Source organism: Tachysurus vachellii, chromosome 15 (assembly GCF_030014155.1).
Source record: "Tachysurus vachellii isolate PV-2020 chromosome 15, HZAU_Pvac_v1, whole genome shotgun sequence".
Taxonomy (NCBI): domain Eukaryota; kingdom Metazoa; phylum Chordata; class Actinopteri; order Siluriformes; family Bagridae; genus Tachysurus; species Tachysurus vachellii.
In genome coordinates, this window is record NC_083474.1 from 7,026,095 (window position 1) to 7,045,900 (window position 19,806).

General features: G+C 37.8%; 1 protein-coding gene across 2 annotated transcripts in view; it reads right to left on the reverse strand.

Moving 5' to 3' along the window:
* Nucleotides 1–11,158: 11,158 nt before the first annotated feature.
* The window catches only part of cadm1b (cell adhesion molecule 1b), a 180,354-nt gene continuing 171,706 nt past the window's right edge, over nucleotides 11,159–19,806 (reverse strand). For both annotated transcript variants that reach the window (XM_060888143.1, XM_060888142.1), the window contains 2 exons: nucleotides 11,402–11,527; nucleotides 11,159–11,277 (listed from right to left, as the gene is read on the reverse strand). In XM_060888143.1, the coding sequence (XP_060744126.1) occupies nucleotides 11,159–11,277; nucleotides 11,402–11,527 (245 nt within the window). The remainder of the gene's footprint in view (nucleotides 11,278–11,401; nucleotides 11,528–19,806) is intronic.

Here is a 19,806-nt window from a genome sequence, read left to right on the forward strand (position 1 = left end):
TGCTGTAATGTATATGTGACAAAATAAAGGCTTCTGTTCTGTTGTATATTTTTCCCTTTGCTTGTACAAATAATTCTATATCTCGTTTTGTAACTATTTTATAAAAAATTTTTATGACACCAAAATCAAAGCAAAAAGCATTTTTTTCTATTTTAAAAATTTCTATTTTTATTTATTGAAAATAAAGCATCATAAATAAATATAGCGATAATGATGGGAATCTCACATTTCTGGATGTTTTCTTCTGTTTTCTTTATTCACTTCTGTTTTGTGTTCCTCCTGATTTGTTACCTTATACTGTATGTTTTCCCATTTCTCTTCCTTGTTGTTGAGCATTATGGTTGTTTTACTTTGTATTTGTGTTACTGGTATATTAGTGTATTTAATGTATTTCTGTATATGTTTTCAAGCCTAACCTTGCCATAGCTTTTAACTCCTTACTTCAGCTTATTTCTAATCATTGTTGTTTGGAAATGCATCTTATTCCCTTTGTTGACAGTGCAGGTTTTGAATTTTATTTTTCCACTTCATTTTGTTTTTGATATTTACTGTAAATTTTATATATATTTTATATTCCCCTTTGCTTGTACAGATAATTTTATTAGTTTTTATTGTAACAATTTTTTTGTAATTATTCTATTAGTTAGTGATTATATTGTTAGTAATTCTATGTTTAATAACACAGACATTAGAAAAGTATTTCACTACATGGCAAATAAGAATTTGACTAAATACAATTTAGAATTTGTGCATTTAATACTGAATAATACTGAATTTTGCTAGATTTCTTACTTATTTTCTTTCTTTCTTTCTTTCTTTCTTTCTTTCTTTCTTTCTTTCTTTCTTTCTTTCTTTCTTTCTTTTTATACAGAGGTTTGTCTATAACATTTACAATTGACACATGATACATTACTCATCGCCACCCTCTCCAGACAGAGAGAGAAAGAGAGCGAGAGAGAGACAGAGAGAGACAGAGAGAGAGACAGAGAGAGAGAGAGAGAGAGAGAGAGAGAGAGAGAGAGAGAGAGAATATTTTCACATTATCTGTGATAAAAAATGTTGCCTGTGCATCAATAATGGTGACTTTTTCCTCGAAGAAAGCTGCTAAGCGTTCTGTACTCAGGAGTAAATGGCAGATTGCGAACTGATAATCAAAGGCAAAATATGAGTCATGAAAATCTGTTTTAATAGAACTTAATTGGTCTAGCTCTGTCTCCATGGAGAGGATATCAGATATCACCTAACCTCATCAAGCAACCAGATAATTAAAGTCCGATAATGATACGGCATACACAGACAAGAAAAAAAACGTTTGGGGCTGAGAACAATGCAATAGAGCGATTTAACTGATGATTGTACTGAAGTTCATTTAGGAGCTAATTAGCTATTAAGTAAGCAAAATAACCTACTGTAAGAGGAGATAAAGGATTAATAGAAGTAAAAGTATGTTCTGCATTGATTTCGTTAGCTAAAGGCTGAACAGAAGAGCAAACAAGAGCTAAACTGTGAGATTTATGACCCAGCATTTGGTATGAGGTTATTTTAGGAGGTGTGCAGAGAATTGTTTGAAGAACCACGAAGGCTGGAAATGTGTTAGACAACGTTAAAAAGACAAAAAAATAATAAAAAATAAAAATCAGCAAGGATGAATGTGTCCATGCTCGAAGAACATAAGCCTAGCACATACCCAGAGGGAGAAAATGACATCTAGAAATGATGATCGTGTCGATTATTCCTTACAGGATATAAAGTCACGTTGATCATTTGTCACGGACGTGCCGAATGCTTTTGACGTGAAATTTGAAGTACAGCTGGTGAAATTACCTTACCTGATTGCCTGTTTGCCCCCAAGATATTTCTCACATTGTGTCGGAGTGCTTGTCAAGTATTCCAGTTTGCCATTCAGTGGGCGTTCATACACAAACCCAGAGTTCTGTTCACCAAATTATCGTCTCCTATTCTTCCACATGCATGATGACTCAACAGTATAGCACACTGAGCCACTTACCTACTGACAGCATGATCAGCTATGAGCAAGATCAAGCTCACACACACATATGCCCAGTGACAGCGATTAAGCTATTTCAATGTTACTCGCTCTGGGTATGAATGTAGGGCAAAAGAACATCTTTAATCCAATCTTCTCTAGCAAGATGTAGGCTTTAAATCAGCCTCTTCTTTACTTTCAGCTCAGCCAAAAGCTATTCATATGTTTGAAGCCATATGGCTGAGAATGAATTTTTATTCGTATTTATTCCTGAGTGCTTGTGCTTGGACATGATGGAATATAAAAGAGCGGACTCATACTGCTGTGCTGAAGAACTGATGAATGAGGCTGTGAATTCAGATCATACAGCATGACGGGGCGTGCTGTTATAGGAAAATAATAACAGTGTTCCTATAATAACATGTGTGGAAGTGCCATATCTGAGAAATTAACATTTAATTCAATAATAGAGCTTATAGAGTTATATGTAAATATAGTTATTCTGTTTTATTATTCATTCATTCATTCATTCATTCATTTTCTACCGCTTATCCGAACTACCTATCTCAGGCATCATCGGGCATCAAGGCAGGATACACCCTGGACGGAGTGCCAACCCATCACAGGGCACACACACACTCTCATTCACTCACGCAATCACACACTATGGACAATTTTCCAGAGATGCCAAACAACCTACCATGCATGTCTTTGGACCGGGGGAGGAAACCGGAGTACCCGGAGGAAACCCCCGAGGCACGGGGAGAACATGCAAACTCCACACACAAGGTGGAGGCGGGAATCGAACCCCCAACCCTGGAGGTGTGAGGCGAATGTGCTAACCACTAAGCCACCATGCCCCCTCTGTTTTATTATTATTATAGAATATTATAATATATATAGAGAGAGTATATTGTTACAGCTAGCAGAAATTATGCAGTTATTATTAGAATTATATGAATTTTATTTATTTTATTTTAGTTATTTATAGCTATTATTATTATTATTATTATTATTATTATTATTATTATTATTATTATTATTGCTGTTGCTGCATCTTTATAGGGACATAGTTACAGTACATTTTGGCTTCAGAACAAGTTCATTCTTGTCATTATTCTTAATAAAAAAATTAGGTGCTTTCTCTATTTTTATTCAATTTTTCTTTTTTTTCTATTAAGGTGATTGCCATGAGAACACAGCATCACGAATAAATGTTAGTAATGATGAGGGATACCTCACATTTTTGAATGTCTTCTTCTGTCGGCTGTATTTAATTTTGTTTTTTTAATGATCAGCCTACAACGCATGCCTCTGGACTGGAGGAGTTAACTAGAATACCTCTGAAGCACATGGAGACCATGCTAACTCCACACACACAAAAGGCAGGGACAGAGGCGCTAATGAGACTCTTTCTTTTTCCTTAAATTCACGACTCGATACAGAAAGATTCATCACCCTGCCAAAGATGATGATTTTACATCAATTTTGATGTGGAGTGTCCATCAGACAAACCCTTGTGTGTGTGTCTGTGTGTGTGTGTGGGTGTGTGTGTGTCTGTGTGTGTGTGTGTGGGTGTGTGTCTGTGTGTCTGTGTGTGTGTGGGTGTGTGTGTCTGTGTGTCTGTGTGTCTGCGTGTATTGTTATTAAAGCAATAAGGCACAAAAGAGTGTTTCAGTGATTTTAATCAATACACTATTGTTGGACTGTATATGACTATAGAAAGGATATTATTCATAATAACACTCTCTGGTGTTTATAATCATTTATAATCACACCCTCCAGTGCCACCTAAATGAGGATGAGGTTCCCTTTTGAGTCTGGTTCCTCTCAAGGATTCTTCCTCTTCTATCTAAGGGAGTTTTTCCTCACCACAGTCACCTCAGGCATCTCAGGCTTGTTCATTTGGGATAAATACAAACACTTTCAAAGTCTAATATTAATCTTGAATTTTTGTCTAATATTAATCTTTGTATAATATAATATCTTTGTACTATAGTTCTTAAAGTTTATGTTCTGTAAAGCTGCTTAGAGACAATGTCCGTTGTTAAAAGCACTATACAAATAAATTTGAATTGAATTAAAATGAATTGATTTCATTAGTGTAACACGAGTGTGACCTTGGAGTGGCTTATTGTTTTATTGCTTTGAAAAGCAACACAAACAATACGGTAAAACTCGTATTAAATCTTGATTTGATTTATGAATAATATTCTCAATAAACAAATTTTCCACCATACAACGAATTTGGAATCTAAGCACGGAGTAAGTTTATATCCTGGTGCATAAATGTGAAATGTAATTACTGTAATGTGGTCACAGGGGTTTGTGTGTGTGTGTGTGTGTGTGTGTGTGTGTGTGTGCACGCGTGTTGTACAAAAGCTAAGAATATGGTACATCTATTTTATTGAGCTGATTAAAAAACAACATTATTTCATTTACTCTTACATTTAATCACAGTTTTCCTCGATTAGATTTTTGATAAATTATTCGTTCTATGCCCAGCTTTCAAAGACGATGTTAAAGCGTAGAATTAAAGTGATTTATTTACTCCACATAGAAGAAAAGTGTCATAGATGATATGAAGGTTTAGGTAATAACCTTCCTTCTGCAAGTGCAGCTGATAGCATCTTTCAGATTTAGAGCTAATCACCTCTTTAGAGACATGAAAAGTGTCACAATATTAAATTTGAATCACAGTTAGGAAAAAAAAAACAAGTTCAATACACTGCTCCCTGAAGATCAGATCAGGTTGAAGTGATGGGATGCTTTATGTGCCACAGTGCTCTCATGCTTGTGCTTGAACTCTCTTCATCAGACAGTTTCTTCTCATAGGCCACAGTAACACATTTACATTTAAATTTAAATTTACAGGGGGGCACGGTGGCTTAGTGGTTAGCACGTTCGCCTCACACCTCCAGGGTTGGGGGTTCGATTCCTGCCTCCGCCTTGTGTGTGTGGAGTTTGCATGTTCTCCCCGTGCCTCGGGGGTTTCCTCCGGGTACTCCGGTTTCCTCCCCGGTCCAAAGACATGCATGGTACAGTAGGTTGATTGGCATCTCTGGAAAAATTGTCCGTAGTGTGTGATTGCGTGAGTAAATGAGAGTGTGTGTGTGCCCTGCGATGGGTTGGCACTCCGTCCAGGATGTATCCTGCCTTGATGCCCGATGACGCCTGAGATAGGCACAGGCTCCCCGTGACCCGAGAAGTTCGGATAAGCGGTAGAAAATGAGTGAGAGAATGAGAGTAGTGTCACAGACTAAGGTATACCACCAAGTTTTTAAGTGCTAATTTATGTATTTCAGGAAAAGGTACATAAGTCTTTAGATGTTGTTTGACGACAGCCAGTGATTCAGCTGCTTGGACGTCCAGATAAAGTTCATTCTACTACCTCGGCCACAGAACAGTAGTGTATTAATGAAGTGTTGGGTGTGAGAAGAGCTTTGAGGTAAGAGGATGCTGGTCAGTCTTTGGCTTTGCAGGCAAGCATCAGTGTTTTACATCAGATTTAGGCAGCTACAGGAAGCCAGTGGAGGATGTAGGAAGGTTAAAAAAACAAGTCACACAGCTGGATTCTGGATTATTTGGTTATAAGGTTGACTAGCGCTCACGCCACTCATGCTACCTTCTATACACTGCACTTTATCATTATCACTTCATTACTACATTTACACTGGATTCTGTGTGAATGAAAGCCCTGATATCAGACTCTGACTGTCCTTGTAAGTGTATGTGCAATACGTCCTACTCTAGACACGTTTGGACTGAATACAGTCTCTAGTATTTTTCCTGTCTTCACTATTGTTTTATACTTTTTGTGCTACGTAAGAACTACGTATAATTTCAGTTGTGTTTAAGTAAGAGCGTTCAACTCAGGCAGAAGAATATCAGTGTATATAAATATACAAATTATTTTATTTTATTCTATTTATTTATCTGTCTTTTCAGAGAAATTTGTCCTCAAATGTCCTCAATTTCAAATGTCTAGTTTTCTGCTTAGAAATGTTAATTTTTAAGCATTAAATAATTCATTTGAACATTTAGTAGATGCCTTCTGTTCGATATATTTAATTTTCTGTTGTTTTTTTCTTTAACACTTTCTGTATTTATTTTGTACGTATCATTGTAGTTTTTTCTCCAGCACCAAATATTTCCTTGTATGTATGGCAATAAAGCCCAATCTGACCCTGAATAATAATAATAATTATAATAATAATAATAAAGAAAGAAATATGTAAGAAAGTGTTGTAGTGTAAGAAAGATATCAAATACTGTCTCAACATGAATATATCTATTTTTTATTAAGACACGTACTGCTCCATTTGTTTAAAAATGTACTTTTATGATCAAATACAAACTGGAGATGAAAACATGTAAGATATCTCCCATTACACCGAAAAACACAAACTACAGAGATGTGACAAAATTCTGGACAAAACTGATCTGAACAATGAACAACTTGCACTGGGTGATAGAATAGGTGATCTAATCTGCTGAATTCTAATCCTGAACTTCACTTTTAGATCACATTTTCACAAGCCGGCTATTATGTGGGATGATCCAGCTATACAAAGTAATATCCACATTTAAAACAGTGCACTGGGTTTTGATGCGTATCGAGCAGAAAATGCTTAACTCAAGAGTGATGTGTGAGCCTCTGTGAGGGAATCTTTATAGATTCTATTATTTTTCTACTGTGGGGCCTAAATCTTGCACTCTACCTGAGATGCAATAATAATAATAATAATCATAATAATAATAATAATAATTAACTGAATTTGCACACAGACCTGAGACAGAATCATTAATATTACAAAATGACACACAGTTACACCAAGAACCTATGACCAACAGTTTGGTTCATTTTTACAGTGCTTTATCTCTCTACCATGTACATTTGGTGCTTCGTGGCAGACTTGATAGCACAGATCTATGTTTACTTTCTCATTATTCTCTGCTTCTGTTCATTTAAGAAGCTTGATATATATATATATATATATATATATATATATATATATATATATATATATATGTATATATATATATATAAAACAACGAAGGTTCTATTATATCAATGTCCTTTATATCAAGGTCTGTAATGTAGACATGTAGACACTTCATGTAGACGGCTTCAACAAGAAATATTCCTCAGATGATAAAACAGGAGTGGATAAACTATAAAATTATGAGCAAATGCATCGGGCAGGTAAAAACTCTGATATGCTGCGTGTTTTGGCTGCCATGAAACATAAACATATGTGGTAGCTAACATAAACATATGTGGTAGCTAACATAAAACAAACATATGTGGTAGCTAACATAAAACAAACATATGTGGTAGCTAACATTAAACATAAAAATATGTGGTAGCTAACATAAAACATAAACATATGTGGTAGCTAACATAAAACATAAACATATGTGGTAGCTAACATAAACATAAACATATGTGGTAGCTAACATAAAACATAAACATATGTGGTAGCTAACATAAAACATAAACATATGTGGTAGCTAACATAAAACATAAACATATGTGGTAGCTAACATAAACATAAACATATGTGGTAGCTAACATAAAACATAAACATATGTGGTAGCTAACATAAACATAAACATATGTGGTAGCTAACATAAAACAAACACATTTGGTAGCTAACATTAAACATAAAAAATGTCGCAGTTAACATAAGCAAAAATGGCAGCTAATATAAAACAAAGTATAACATGAAACAAACAAAATGTGGTATCAAACATACAACATAGTAGTAAAATCCAATCAAACAAACAAGATAGCTAACAAAACATGAACAAATGGTAACTGATATAAAACAAGCAAAAGTGGTAGCTAACAAACAAAAAGTAGTAACAAAACAAACAAAAAAGTGGGGAAAACAAACAACATTTTAGTTAGCAGAAAACAATATTGGTATATATAATATACCACACAAAAGTGGCAGGTATAAAATTTGGTGCCTGACATAAAACATAAACAAAATGATAGCTAAAAAAATGGTGTGTATTTTAAAAACAATAAAAATGTAGCAGCTAACAAAACAAACAAAAGTGATGGTTAACATAAAACAAATAAAAGTAGTGGCTTACAAACAAAATGTGGTAGCTAACAAACAATATGAATAATTAACATAAAAAAGAAGCAAATGCAAACACAAACCATAAACAAAAAGGTTGTAGCTACCATTATATAATAGGTGCTTTAATACAGACTGAAAGGAAACAAATAAGTATCTGATCATGGTGGACACTGTGTTTATGCCTCAGCAAGTTTTGGCTGTGAGATGCAGTGTGCGGATGTGGTGTGCTGGTCTGCCGAGCGTCTTTATTTCCCTTGATATACGTTACTACAGTGTTACTTGTACAATGTAACGATCTCTAGATGTCAATTAATCTGTGATGTAAAATCCATCGTTCAGTCAACCACATTGCACCTCAAACTGCCTGTGTAGTGCTGTGAATGGTGGGAAATTGAAGGAGCAGCAATCGCTATAGCAACAGGATGCATCACACCACCATTAAGCACATTTTGCTTGTTGTTTATTTTTTGTTCTTTATATGGTTGAACCTACTGGATAGAAAATCTACCTGTGTGATTGTCCACCCCTGGGAGACGTCTGAAACATTTTAAAACATAGTTCCCGTCAGCTCTTCGGTTCCTCAGCAATGTAGGTGAGTGAGATCAAAAGCACTGTACGTTCAAATAAACCCAGAAAACACTTTACAAACAAACAAAGCAAGGCAGAGACGGACATAAATATATCAGAATATATTACCATTTCTAAATTGCCACATTAATTTCCAGTTTTAAAATCCGGTTAAATAAACTCAGCCATTTATTTATACAACAAAAGAAAAATGAACAACATTCTCTACATCCCATAATAACTCCACCACTGATAAAATGATGAGTAGCCATGAGAATGCCAATGTGTATAAAGTATGCCAACTTCTTCAAATACTGCTCTATTTTACTTAATATATTCTATACTAATCATATACTATGCTTAGATGTGAAGAAACACAATGAAGGGGGAAAAAAAGTAAAAAAAAAAAAAAAAAAAAAAAGGATAAAAATATATAAGGCCTCCAGAGTCATACATGAACGCAAAAAGGAGGATAAAATGTTATTGATAAAGAGTAGATTTTTTAAACATATTAAGCTGGTAGGAGGCCCCATACACACACCCACACACACACACACACACACACACACACACACACACACACACACACACACACACATACACACACGTCAAATGGCTCAGATTTTACAGACTGAATCTGAATGTAGGTCTTCTGTTACTCTAGTTTTGTTTAAGGGGTGCACTTATTAATGGAACTCAGTATTAACCAGTCCCACTCTTGGTTTTTGATGCCAGCTTTGTGTGAGAAATCAAACAGAGCTGCTTTGTAGTCTGAAGCATGTCCAGAGGTGCCAACATATGCGGCGTAGCTGTAGCATTTATGATTTTTGACCTCTTGGTCTGGTGATATGAAAGCAATGCTTTCCTGCTTTTTCAGTTAAACCAACGGTCTGGCTGAGCATGAATAAAATTCGAGAATGAAGAAAGGTCAATTCACTGAAGGGGAAAGGACGAGCTGTGAAAGACTTTACCCCGAGACGTGCATGACTTTACTTTATCCTTTACTTTATCTGTGTGAACTTTGCCCTATGAATTCACAAGCCTTGATCTTCAGCCAACAAGATGATGGTTTCTTAGATCGGACAAAACTTAAGTAGCTGCTTATAATACAGGCCAAATTGGGCTGTTTTTCTCTGATATTTTCTTCTCAATTTTGTTCTACACAAATGTCAGCTCTCGTGATATCAGCAGCTACCAACAGGAAGGGTGAACTACTGTATAACACTTGCTTCCTCCACCATGGGTAAATTCAGCCAGTCATGTCTCTGTGCACTGCAGCGTAACACACTCTATCCTGTACAACAAACATATGCTCACATGATTGGCTAGTGTCACTGCGATTGACAGGAAAGAGACAGTATTTTGTCCCTCCCTTCCAGACAACACAGAGATTTTTCTCTCTTTGGAGTCGGGATTTGAACCCCAGTTCTCCAGACGGCATGTGAACGCTTTTCTTCTGTTGCAAAACACAAAGCCTTGTTTTCTCACTGTTGCTTGGCACACATCTAAAAAAATAAAATAAAACCTGCCCTGGTTTACACAAACATACACTAGGTTAGGGAGTTTGTGGTCAAATTCTGAATTTTGCCTGCTATGATTTTTTCTTTTTGGCACTGTTGGCATCTCTGCTTTTGTTTGATATGAGGGCTATCCATCCAATCCATGGTTAGTTCACTATTTGCTTTGGCATTCGTTTTAATGTGTGATTGTAATTATCATTAAACCACTCGCTGGGCGTTTTTACGACACAGAGTAAAAAATGAATGAACACTAGCACGAGCAGGTTATTTGCACATACAGAAGAGCTATTAAATAATGCAAGAGCACAAAAAACTGATTTCAGCTCAGGTTTGTCACAAGATCACCCACCTTAAAAATCTAATATGTGGGGGAAGTGGGGTGTTTGTTGGGGGGAGAGGTTCAAGAAAAAAAGAATAACTAATAAATCACTTGGAACCGACCCATTAAAAAGATGTAAACAGTTCTTGTGAGGCTGAATGGCATCATTTGTATTAGCGTTTGTTCTGTTTAACTGGCGGAACAGCGTGAGCGCTGGAGTGTGTGTTTGGTGTGCGGGCGTCGGAGAAGCGTGGACTGATTGGGCCTGCTAAGAGAGCCAGCAGTATGCCGGCAAGTCGTGGGTGCTGGAACAAGAAGTAGGTGCTTTTGAAATAAATAGAACAAGGCACGAATATTTTTTTTCTTTTTTTTTCCACGAATGTTGAAAAAAACTGAACCAAACTGGCACCGGCGGGAGGCGGCTGGGAGGTGTCGGATAGTGAAGCTTGTTTCGAAAATGTGAGCCCTCCATCCTACACCTCTTCAGTCTCGATGGCAGCGTTTGCTCCTCTTTCTTTCCCTCTTCTCTCTTCTTCGTTGTCTAAATGCAGTCTGATAACCATAACCCGTAAACCCCCACAAAAACCCTCCCCCCGTTCCCTCCCCCTTTCTTCCAAACCCGACAGAACTCGTACTTCTAGTCCAGCAGGAGAGACACACAGAGTCAGAGTTAGATATAATATTCCTTTTTGTCATCCGTGTTGGTTTGCCCTCCCTCGGCATTGATGATGGCTGTGTCGGCGTCTGCTGCATCGTCTGCTCCTTTGGCTTCATGGGTAAAGTAGGTACCTATGATAGAGACATATGAAAGCAGTTTTATATATATATATATATATATTTATGTGTGCGTGCGTGTGTGTATAAAAAAAACTAAAATACAAACTTTGCACAATAAATTGTGCGCCTGGTGTACCTTTATGTCTGGCAAAGTAGCGTCCCAAAACGATGAGCAGACAGAGCATGGCGAAGACAACCACAGCGACGACTCCGCCGATGACAGCGTGGTCGATTTTCTGTGCAGCTGCATCTGCTCTCGAATCTGCCAAATAAAAAAAAAATGAATAAAAACCAAATGTGGCCGGCGGTGCTGCGCTCTGAGGTGGCTGTTTTGCTGATGCTTGGGTTTTCATAGATTTGAATTATTTTACATCCAGGCTTAAGAGTATTACACTGCATCCCTAGAACAGCTTGAACATCAAGTGTTCAAGGGAAACAAAAAACTACATTTATTGAACTACAACATTCTACAACATTCTCATGTTGACATGTGATCCTGTCCGGTTACCTTGTCACTGAGTTTTGGTGGATGTTCCACCATCCATCCATCCATCCGTCCATCCATCTATACAACTATCCATTCATCCATCCATCCATCTATCCATCCATCCATCCATCCATTCAACCATTTTCTGTAGCACTCATTTTATACCGGCTCACAGGATGCCTGGAGTCTATTCCAGGGGACTTGGGGCACATCTTGGGGCACTTCTGTCTTTGGACTGAAGAAGGCAACCAGTGTACCCAGAGGAATCCCCTGAAACTTCAGTTGAGAGTTAAGAATCAAACCCCCAACCCTGGAGGTGCAAGGCAAATGTGTTACCTTGTTGGATGTCATTTTCTTGTAATAAAACCAGAATATGATGTCAATATGTCCATTTTCCAAGACATTTTCACAATGGGTACAACAGCTTAGAGGTTAGTACCTTTAACTTGCACCTCCAAGGTTGGAGGTTCGATTCCTGTCTTTTGTCTGAGTGCTCAGAGTTTGCTCCATGCTGCTGGGATTTCCTCCAGGTACTCCAATTTGCACCGTTAGTCCAATGACATGTCTGCTAGGCTGACTGGCATCTCTAAATGTGAATGTGTGTGATTATACCCTGTGTTGAGTTGGTACCTGTACAAATTGTCCCCTCCCTTGTGCTCTCTGAGATAGACTCCAGGCTCCCTGTGGACATGTGTAAGATAAGTGCTACAGAAAATGGATGGATGGATGGATGGATGGATGGATGGATGGATTTGCTGTTCAAACCCTTTTCATATTCATGAAAAATTAGAGCTTACTTGTTTTAGCCTACACTGTAGCAGTTCTCATAACTAGGGCTTTAGTCCTTTTACTATTGAAATCAATCAAATATATTCAAATTCCATCAGTTTCTCTTTTTCGTGAAAATCATTTTTTAAGCAGAAACATGATTCCTCAACTTTGGGAAAAATAGCAGCTGGTATCCAAGCAACTAAACTTAATAGAGGGGAGAGGATGTGACAGTCAGTGTGTAAGAGCATCAGGCGATTGTACAGGGACACTCAGTTTACCACAAAGCCACCACTTACATGCTGTAGCTGACCCCACTTTTTAAAAAAATCTCATTTCAGCAACATTGCTGATGTTATCATGTATTCAGAAAGAGACATTTACTGGCAAATTTCTGAAGCAAAATTGCATTTTTAGTTTCTCATAAAACTGGAGAGTTTTATCTTTCAGACCAAAAATGTTTCGACTTTGAATAGATCCATGTGCACGACTGTGCGCTGCTTGTGTCCATTAAAATAAACAAAATGAAACTAGATTTTTTTTTTTAAGAATGCCAAATTGTTTGCATTATTAGTGGTGGCAATAATTGGCAATAATAATAATAATAATAATAATAATAATAATAATAATAATAATAATAATAATAATAATAATCTGATTTTATGAGTAAATACGTTTATTTAAAAGCAAGTACACAATTGTGTATATGGGTGTGTATGTGATTGTGTACACCCGTACACAATCACACACGCTCCTGTTCACAATCACACACACGTGTACACAATCACATAGTGACACACACACCTGTACACAATCACACACACCTGTACACAATCACACACCTGTACACAATCACACACACCTGTACACAATCACATACACCTGCACACAATCACATACACACCTGTACACAATCACACACACCTGTACACAATCACACACACCTGTACACAATCGCATACACACCACTACACAATCACACACACCTGTACGCAATCACATACACACCCATATACAATCACATACACACCCATTCACAATCACAAACATCTGTACACAATCACATACACCTGTACACAATCATGCATTCAGCTGTACACAACCATAAACACAGGCCTGTATACAAAAACACACACCTGTACACAATCACATACACCTGTACACAATCATGCATTCAGCTGTACACAACCACAAACACACACCTGTATACAGTACAAACACACACACCTGTACACAATCGCATACACACCCACACTTTGGATTTTGCCCCATTGTTGACATTTGCTAATCCCTTGACCTCAGCCTGTTCTTGGATTATAGATTTTGGAATTATGGATGGTTTGTTTGTTTTCTTCTTTAAACTTGCACACTGTACACTGCCTCCATTTCAGCAGTCATTACCTGACATCATCAAAAGGGCTTCATCTGATCAAGTCTCTTTTTATTCGCTTCTGTTGACAATTTATGTGAAAAACTGCAGACATTAAAAATGAATGTATTATAACGGACAACAATAATTATTAAATATTGCCTTGCAAGTTATAACCTGGCAAATTCATTATACCCTGTGCACTACATTCACATATTTGTCTGCATTGTGTTACTAGTATTTCCACACAGGAACCTGTAATTTACAACCAAATGCAAAAGTCTCAGCATCTTGAGTAAAATTTCATTTACAGTGAATAAGACTCAGTTAAGACCATGGTTATGTACTGAAGTCCTAATTGTCCCGACATAACAATAGTTCATGATCAGGATTTAATTTTCTTATAAACGTAACATTACAAATAACAGGTTTCTCGTGACATGCTGTAATTGTATCCTGAGAAATCCTCGCCCCTCGTTCTGGTGTAGATCATGGTGTATGTGGCTCCTTCTTAAGTGTTGGACAATTATTTCGAAGTCAATCACTGACAGATTTCCCTGATCAAAGTAAAAGCTAATGTTTTTGCATCCATGATGTTGCGTTATTGCGCTTTTGCTCTACAACGTTATTATGCCAAATCTTGTAATGTTGAGATCTTGTGAAATTTAAAAAAAAAAAAAAAAAAAAAAGGTGGAAATTATAGGCAATTAGCAAGACACCCCAATAAAGGAGTGGTTCTGCAGGTGGTGACCACAGACCACTTCTCAGTTCCTATGCTTTCTGGCTGAAGTTTTGCTGGCGGTGCTTTCACTCTAGTGGTATCATGAGACGGAGTCTACAACCCACACAAGTGGCTCAGGTAGTGCAGCTCATCCAGGATGGCACATCAATGCGAGCTGTGGCAAGAAGGTTTGCTGTGTCTGTCAGCGTAGTGTCCGGAGCATGGAGGCGCTACCAGGAGACAGGACAGTACATCAGGAGACGTGAAGGAGGCCGTAGGAGGGCAACAACCCAGCAGCAGGACCACTACCTCTACCTTTGTGCAAGGAGGAACAGGAGGAGCACTGCCAGAGCCCTGCAAAATTACCTCTAGCAGGCCACAAATGTGCATGTGTCTGCTCAAACGGTCAGAAACAGACTCCATGAGGGTGGTATGAGGGCCCGATGTCCACAGGTGGGTGTTTTGCTTACAGCCCAACACCGGGCAGGACGTTTGGCATTTGCCTGAGAACACCAAGATTGGAAAATTCGCCACTGGCACCCTGTGCTCTTCACAGATGAAAGCAGGTTCACACTGAGCACATGTGACAGATGTGACAGAGTCTGGAGACACCGTGGAGAAAGCCGTGGAGAAAGCTGTGGAGAAAGCCGTGGAGAACGCCATGGAGAACATTAGGTACTGAGATGAGATCCTCAGAGGTGGGGGTTGTGGTTACAGCCCAACACCGTGTAGGACGTTTGGCATTTGCCTGAGAACACCAAGATTGGCAAATTCACCACTGGCGCCCTGTGCTCTTCACAGATGAAAGCAGGTTCACACTGAGCACATGTGACAGACGTGACAGAGTCTGGAGACACCGTGGAGAAAGCCGTGGAGAACGCCGTGGAGAACATTAGGCACCGAGATGAGATCCTCAGACCCCTTGTGAGACCATATGCCAGTGCGATTGGCCCTGGGTTCCTCCTAATGCAAGACAATGCTAGACCTCATGTGGCTGGAGTGTGTCAGCAGTTCCTGCAAGACAAAGGCATTGATGCTATGGACTGGCCCGCCCGTTCCCCAGACCTGAATCCAATTGAGCACATCTGGGACATCATGTCTTGCTCCATCCACCAACGCCATGTTGCACCACAGACTGTCCAGGAGATGGCGGATGCTTTAGTCCAGGTCTGGGAGGAGATACCACAGGAGACCATCCGCCACCTCATCAAGAGCATGCCCAGGCATTGTAGGAAAGTCATACAGGCACGTGGAGGCCACACACACTACTGAGCCTCATTTTGACTTGTTTTAAGGACATTACATCAAAGTTGAATCAGCCTGTAGTGTGTTTTTCCCCTTCAATTTTGAGTGTGACTCCAAATCCAGACCTCCATGGTTAATAAATTTGATTTTCATTGATAATTTTTGTGATTTTGTTGTCAGTACATTCAACTATGTAAAGAACAAAGTATTTAATAAGACTATTTCATTCATTCAGTTCTAGGATGTGTTGCTTCAGTGTTTCCTTTATTTTTTTGAGCAGTGTATATAATAATAATAATAATAATAATAATAATAATAATAATAATAATAATAATAATAATAGTAATACACGGCCTCCAGACTTCCGTAGTTATGCAACAATACGTAGACGATTTTATTGTGATTTAAATAGATTTGATCTATTTTCAAAAAAAAAAAACAATTCCACTATGTTTTTGAAATGTGTAGAGCTCAGTTTAGACTATAAGAACTATAAAGCCTGATTATTTTAAAAAAGCATGTTTACTCAGATCCTTAAAGTCAAGAGAAATTGAGGCATCATTCCTCACTGTCAACATGTCTCTGAATAAGATCTGGAATTTGATCTCCTGACAAAGATGTCAGAAAAAATGCTTCGGGTTTCAAAGTTAAAACAACAACAACAACAACAACAACAACACGATGTTATATTCATTATGTTTATCACCTGCTGCAGTATTTATACACCTATTTGCGGATCAGACAGATAGAGAAAGAGCCTCCAGGTTTCTGGTTGGCATTAGCTTCAAACATATATGCCCTGCGTTGCATCATGTACTACCAGGGGCATGCGAGCATCACATGGTCCTCGTGCTTCCCTTCTGGAAGCCAGATCTCAGTGTTAATTAGCATGAGATCAGGAATAGAGATGAGAGCGCTGTCAAGATGCGTTCTGTTCAGCAGCACTGACTCCTCCCAAACTGAACTCATTTCTCTGCCTCTTCTCTATGGCTTCTTCGTGACGTCCCCAGATAAATTAGCTGTCTTACTGTGTTGATGTTTCAGCCAGAGTAAAAAGGGGAACTCTTTTAATAAAAGCTGTGCTTAGATCAAATGCCTGGGTGTAAGTAAGCTTTAATGAAATGAAAATAAAGCAAATACATAACAAATTACAGTATACCATGATATATGGGTTAGTATGAGATTTGTTTAATTTCTTTTTTCTTTCTTTTTTTTTTGTCACTCGCTCTGATATTCTTTCACTTTGCCATAAGGGAAAGACGAATAAAAAGCTCCATGGGATTCTACTTACTTGTGATATTGCGTTACTGGACTTTATTTACCTCAGCCGCCACAAAAAGCTATCAATAACTTAGTGTTTATTAAGCATTAAGCACAAGACAGACAGTGAATTTATGGGGGAAATAAAAATTTGTGTCGATTTTCGGCTGGTTCAAACCTGAGTGAGGCAATGCTCTGAAGGCCAGAAAATCATTCTTTACTGCTCCCATTCTACATCGCTGCTGCAGTGACTAATTAAAGTATGGGCACTGTCATTACAGTAGCTGAGGACAGACGGGAAATGGCCAGCGTCAGAGCTCAGTGCCCATCTGCTCTCCTTGCAGCCAGTGCAGTGCCCTCAGGGCAAGGGCAGGCCTGGTGTGAATCTCAGAAAATGAGAGTGGTTTGGTCTTGTTTGCTGTAGGAATTAATACAACATAAGCAAACAAGTAGCTCTGGATGAAGTAGATGTTGTACAACGAGAGACTTCTCACTGTTTCAAATCTGATTGGGGTAGAAAGCAACAGCCAAGGGCAAATATATTACGCAAGTTCTGCTCCTTCAGTAGAAAGAGTTGATCAAGATGTCAAGATGCGAACGGAAAATGTCTGGCATGTCAGGATCTTAGCCTGATTCACATGCAGTGAGCATTTAATGTGCTCCGTTAGTTATCAGGAGACGTGCATGTCACAAGTGCAAGTGTTGTTACAGTACACAATATCAGACATTATAATTTATATACTGCATTAGATTTAGCACTTTCTGCATTCAATTCAGTGCCTATTGCATTCGGTTCAGTATTTATTGTGTTCGATTCAGTACCAATTGCATTTGATTCGGTGCTTACTGATTTCGATTCAATACTTCCTGCATTCAATTTAGTATTTACTGTATTTGAAACAATGCTTGCTGCATTTGAGTCAGTGATTAAAGCATTCAATTTAGCAGTTATTGCATTTGATTCAAGTACCTATTGCATTCGATTCAGTACTTACGGCTTGGTTATTGATTCAGTAGATACTGGTCATTTATCAAGCCTTGAGTGAATTTATCTGGCTTTGACCTGTTTTTTTTATATATATATATATATATATATATATATATATATATATATATATATATATATATATATATATATATATATAACATATCATTCAGGTTTTTTCCCTGATAATTACAGCTATTACTGTATCTCAAGTTTTGGATTTGTTTTTTAAAAAAATATTCAATTTCCTGTAACTACAGCTTTCTCTGCCGCCTACAACGTTCTAATCTTCCCTTGTCTATTTGCTTGCAAAGATCACACTGGGTAAGAAGCCAGTCGCACAAACACAGTGGTAAAAAAAAACAAAAAACACTGGCTTCTGATGTCTAAAACGTTGCTAGCCGAGTGTGATTTCCTCGCACAGTGAGCGTCACACTTTGATCAAGTGGAAATCAGCCTCATCAATTCAGTTTGTAATCAGACACCATTATAAATGAACACGGCAAAACGTCTGAGATGCTGCACCACAGTCAAAATATAATATGCTAAATGCTAAATTTCTCGTTTTTCAGTTTTGGTGGAATTTTCAATTGATTGAGATGCACAGGAGATAAAAACACATTCTGTAAAAGAATCTAGATGTCTAGACAAGCTTTACGAGAAAAACTCCAAAACTTTCCTTAAACTTGCCTTTTCCCTGCATGCAAACAAGACTGATGGCAACTTTGTGTTACTGCAGAAGCTTTATGTGCACACAGCATAAAAAAAAATCACATAGCTATGAATCTGTGAAGCTGAGCAAATGATACAAAATCTGCTTGCTTTTCCAGTGAATTATGGTGTATTTTTTAGTATTTGTCCAAGAACTTAGCTTTAATGATGCAACATATCATTGCATTTAACCCCAGGTTATTCACCCAGGGGTAATGAAACCTTGCTTCGAATGTTTTGCAGTGTTAAAACACATAGCAATGCCGGATATCTACAACGTGAAACGATATAGTGGTAGAATGTTATGGCAAGTAGCTTAGCAACAGACATACCAACACTGTCCAACATTTCAGCTGTTTTGCACATACTATACAATATTTTAGTCATTTGCTGTCTTTTGCACAATTCTATATATTATCCCAAGGACCTGCTGCTAAGAAATTGTGTTCATTCTAATGTTACTGCACGAAATATTGTTTGAACATTCAGTATTCACATACAGTATTTACACTGGTCGGTCGGCGCTGTTTCTGTTTACTGTTTATTGTCTTTTGTGTATTGTATTTTTTGTACTTTTTGTATTGTCTTGTAACTTTTTGTCTGCACTGTCTTTTGTCCTGCACTGTCTTGTCTGTCTTGTCCTGCACTGTTTGCACCAGGTTGCACAGTTGCACTTTATGTGGCTAGAACTACCTACTAAGTTTTTTACCAAGTCTTTGTTTTATGTAGCACCTTGATCCTGGAGAAACCTTGTCTCATTTCGCTATGTACTGCAACAGCTATATATGGTTGAAATGACAATAAAAGCTTCTTGACTTGACTTGACTTGACTTGACATCCAATCAGAAATTGTAAATGCCTCATTTCACCTGCTTTGTACAGTCACAGAAAGCCTCCATGTTGTGTAAACTGTAGTTGCAGTCATGTAAAATGGTGACTAAAAACATGTCAATTGAAATGAAGAGGAGACATTTTTATTTTGATAGTCATGATTC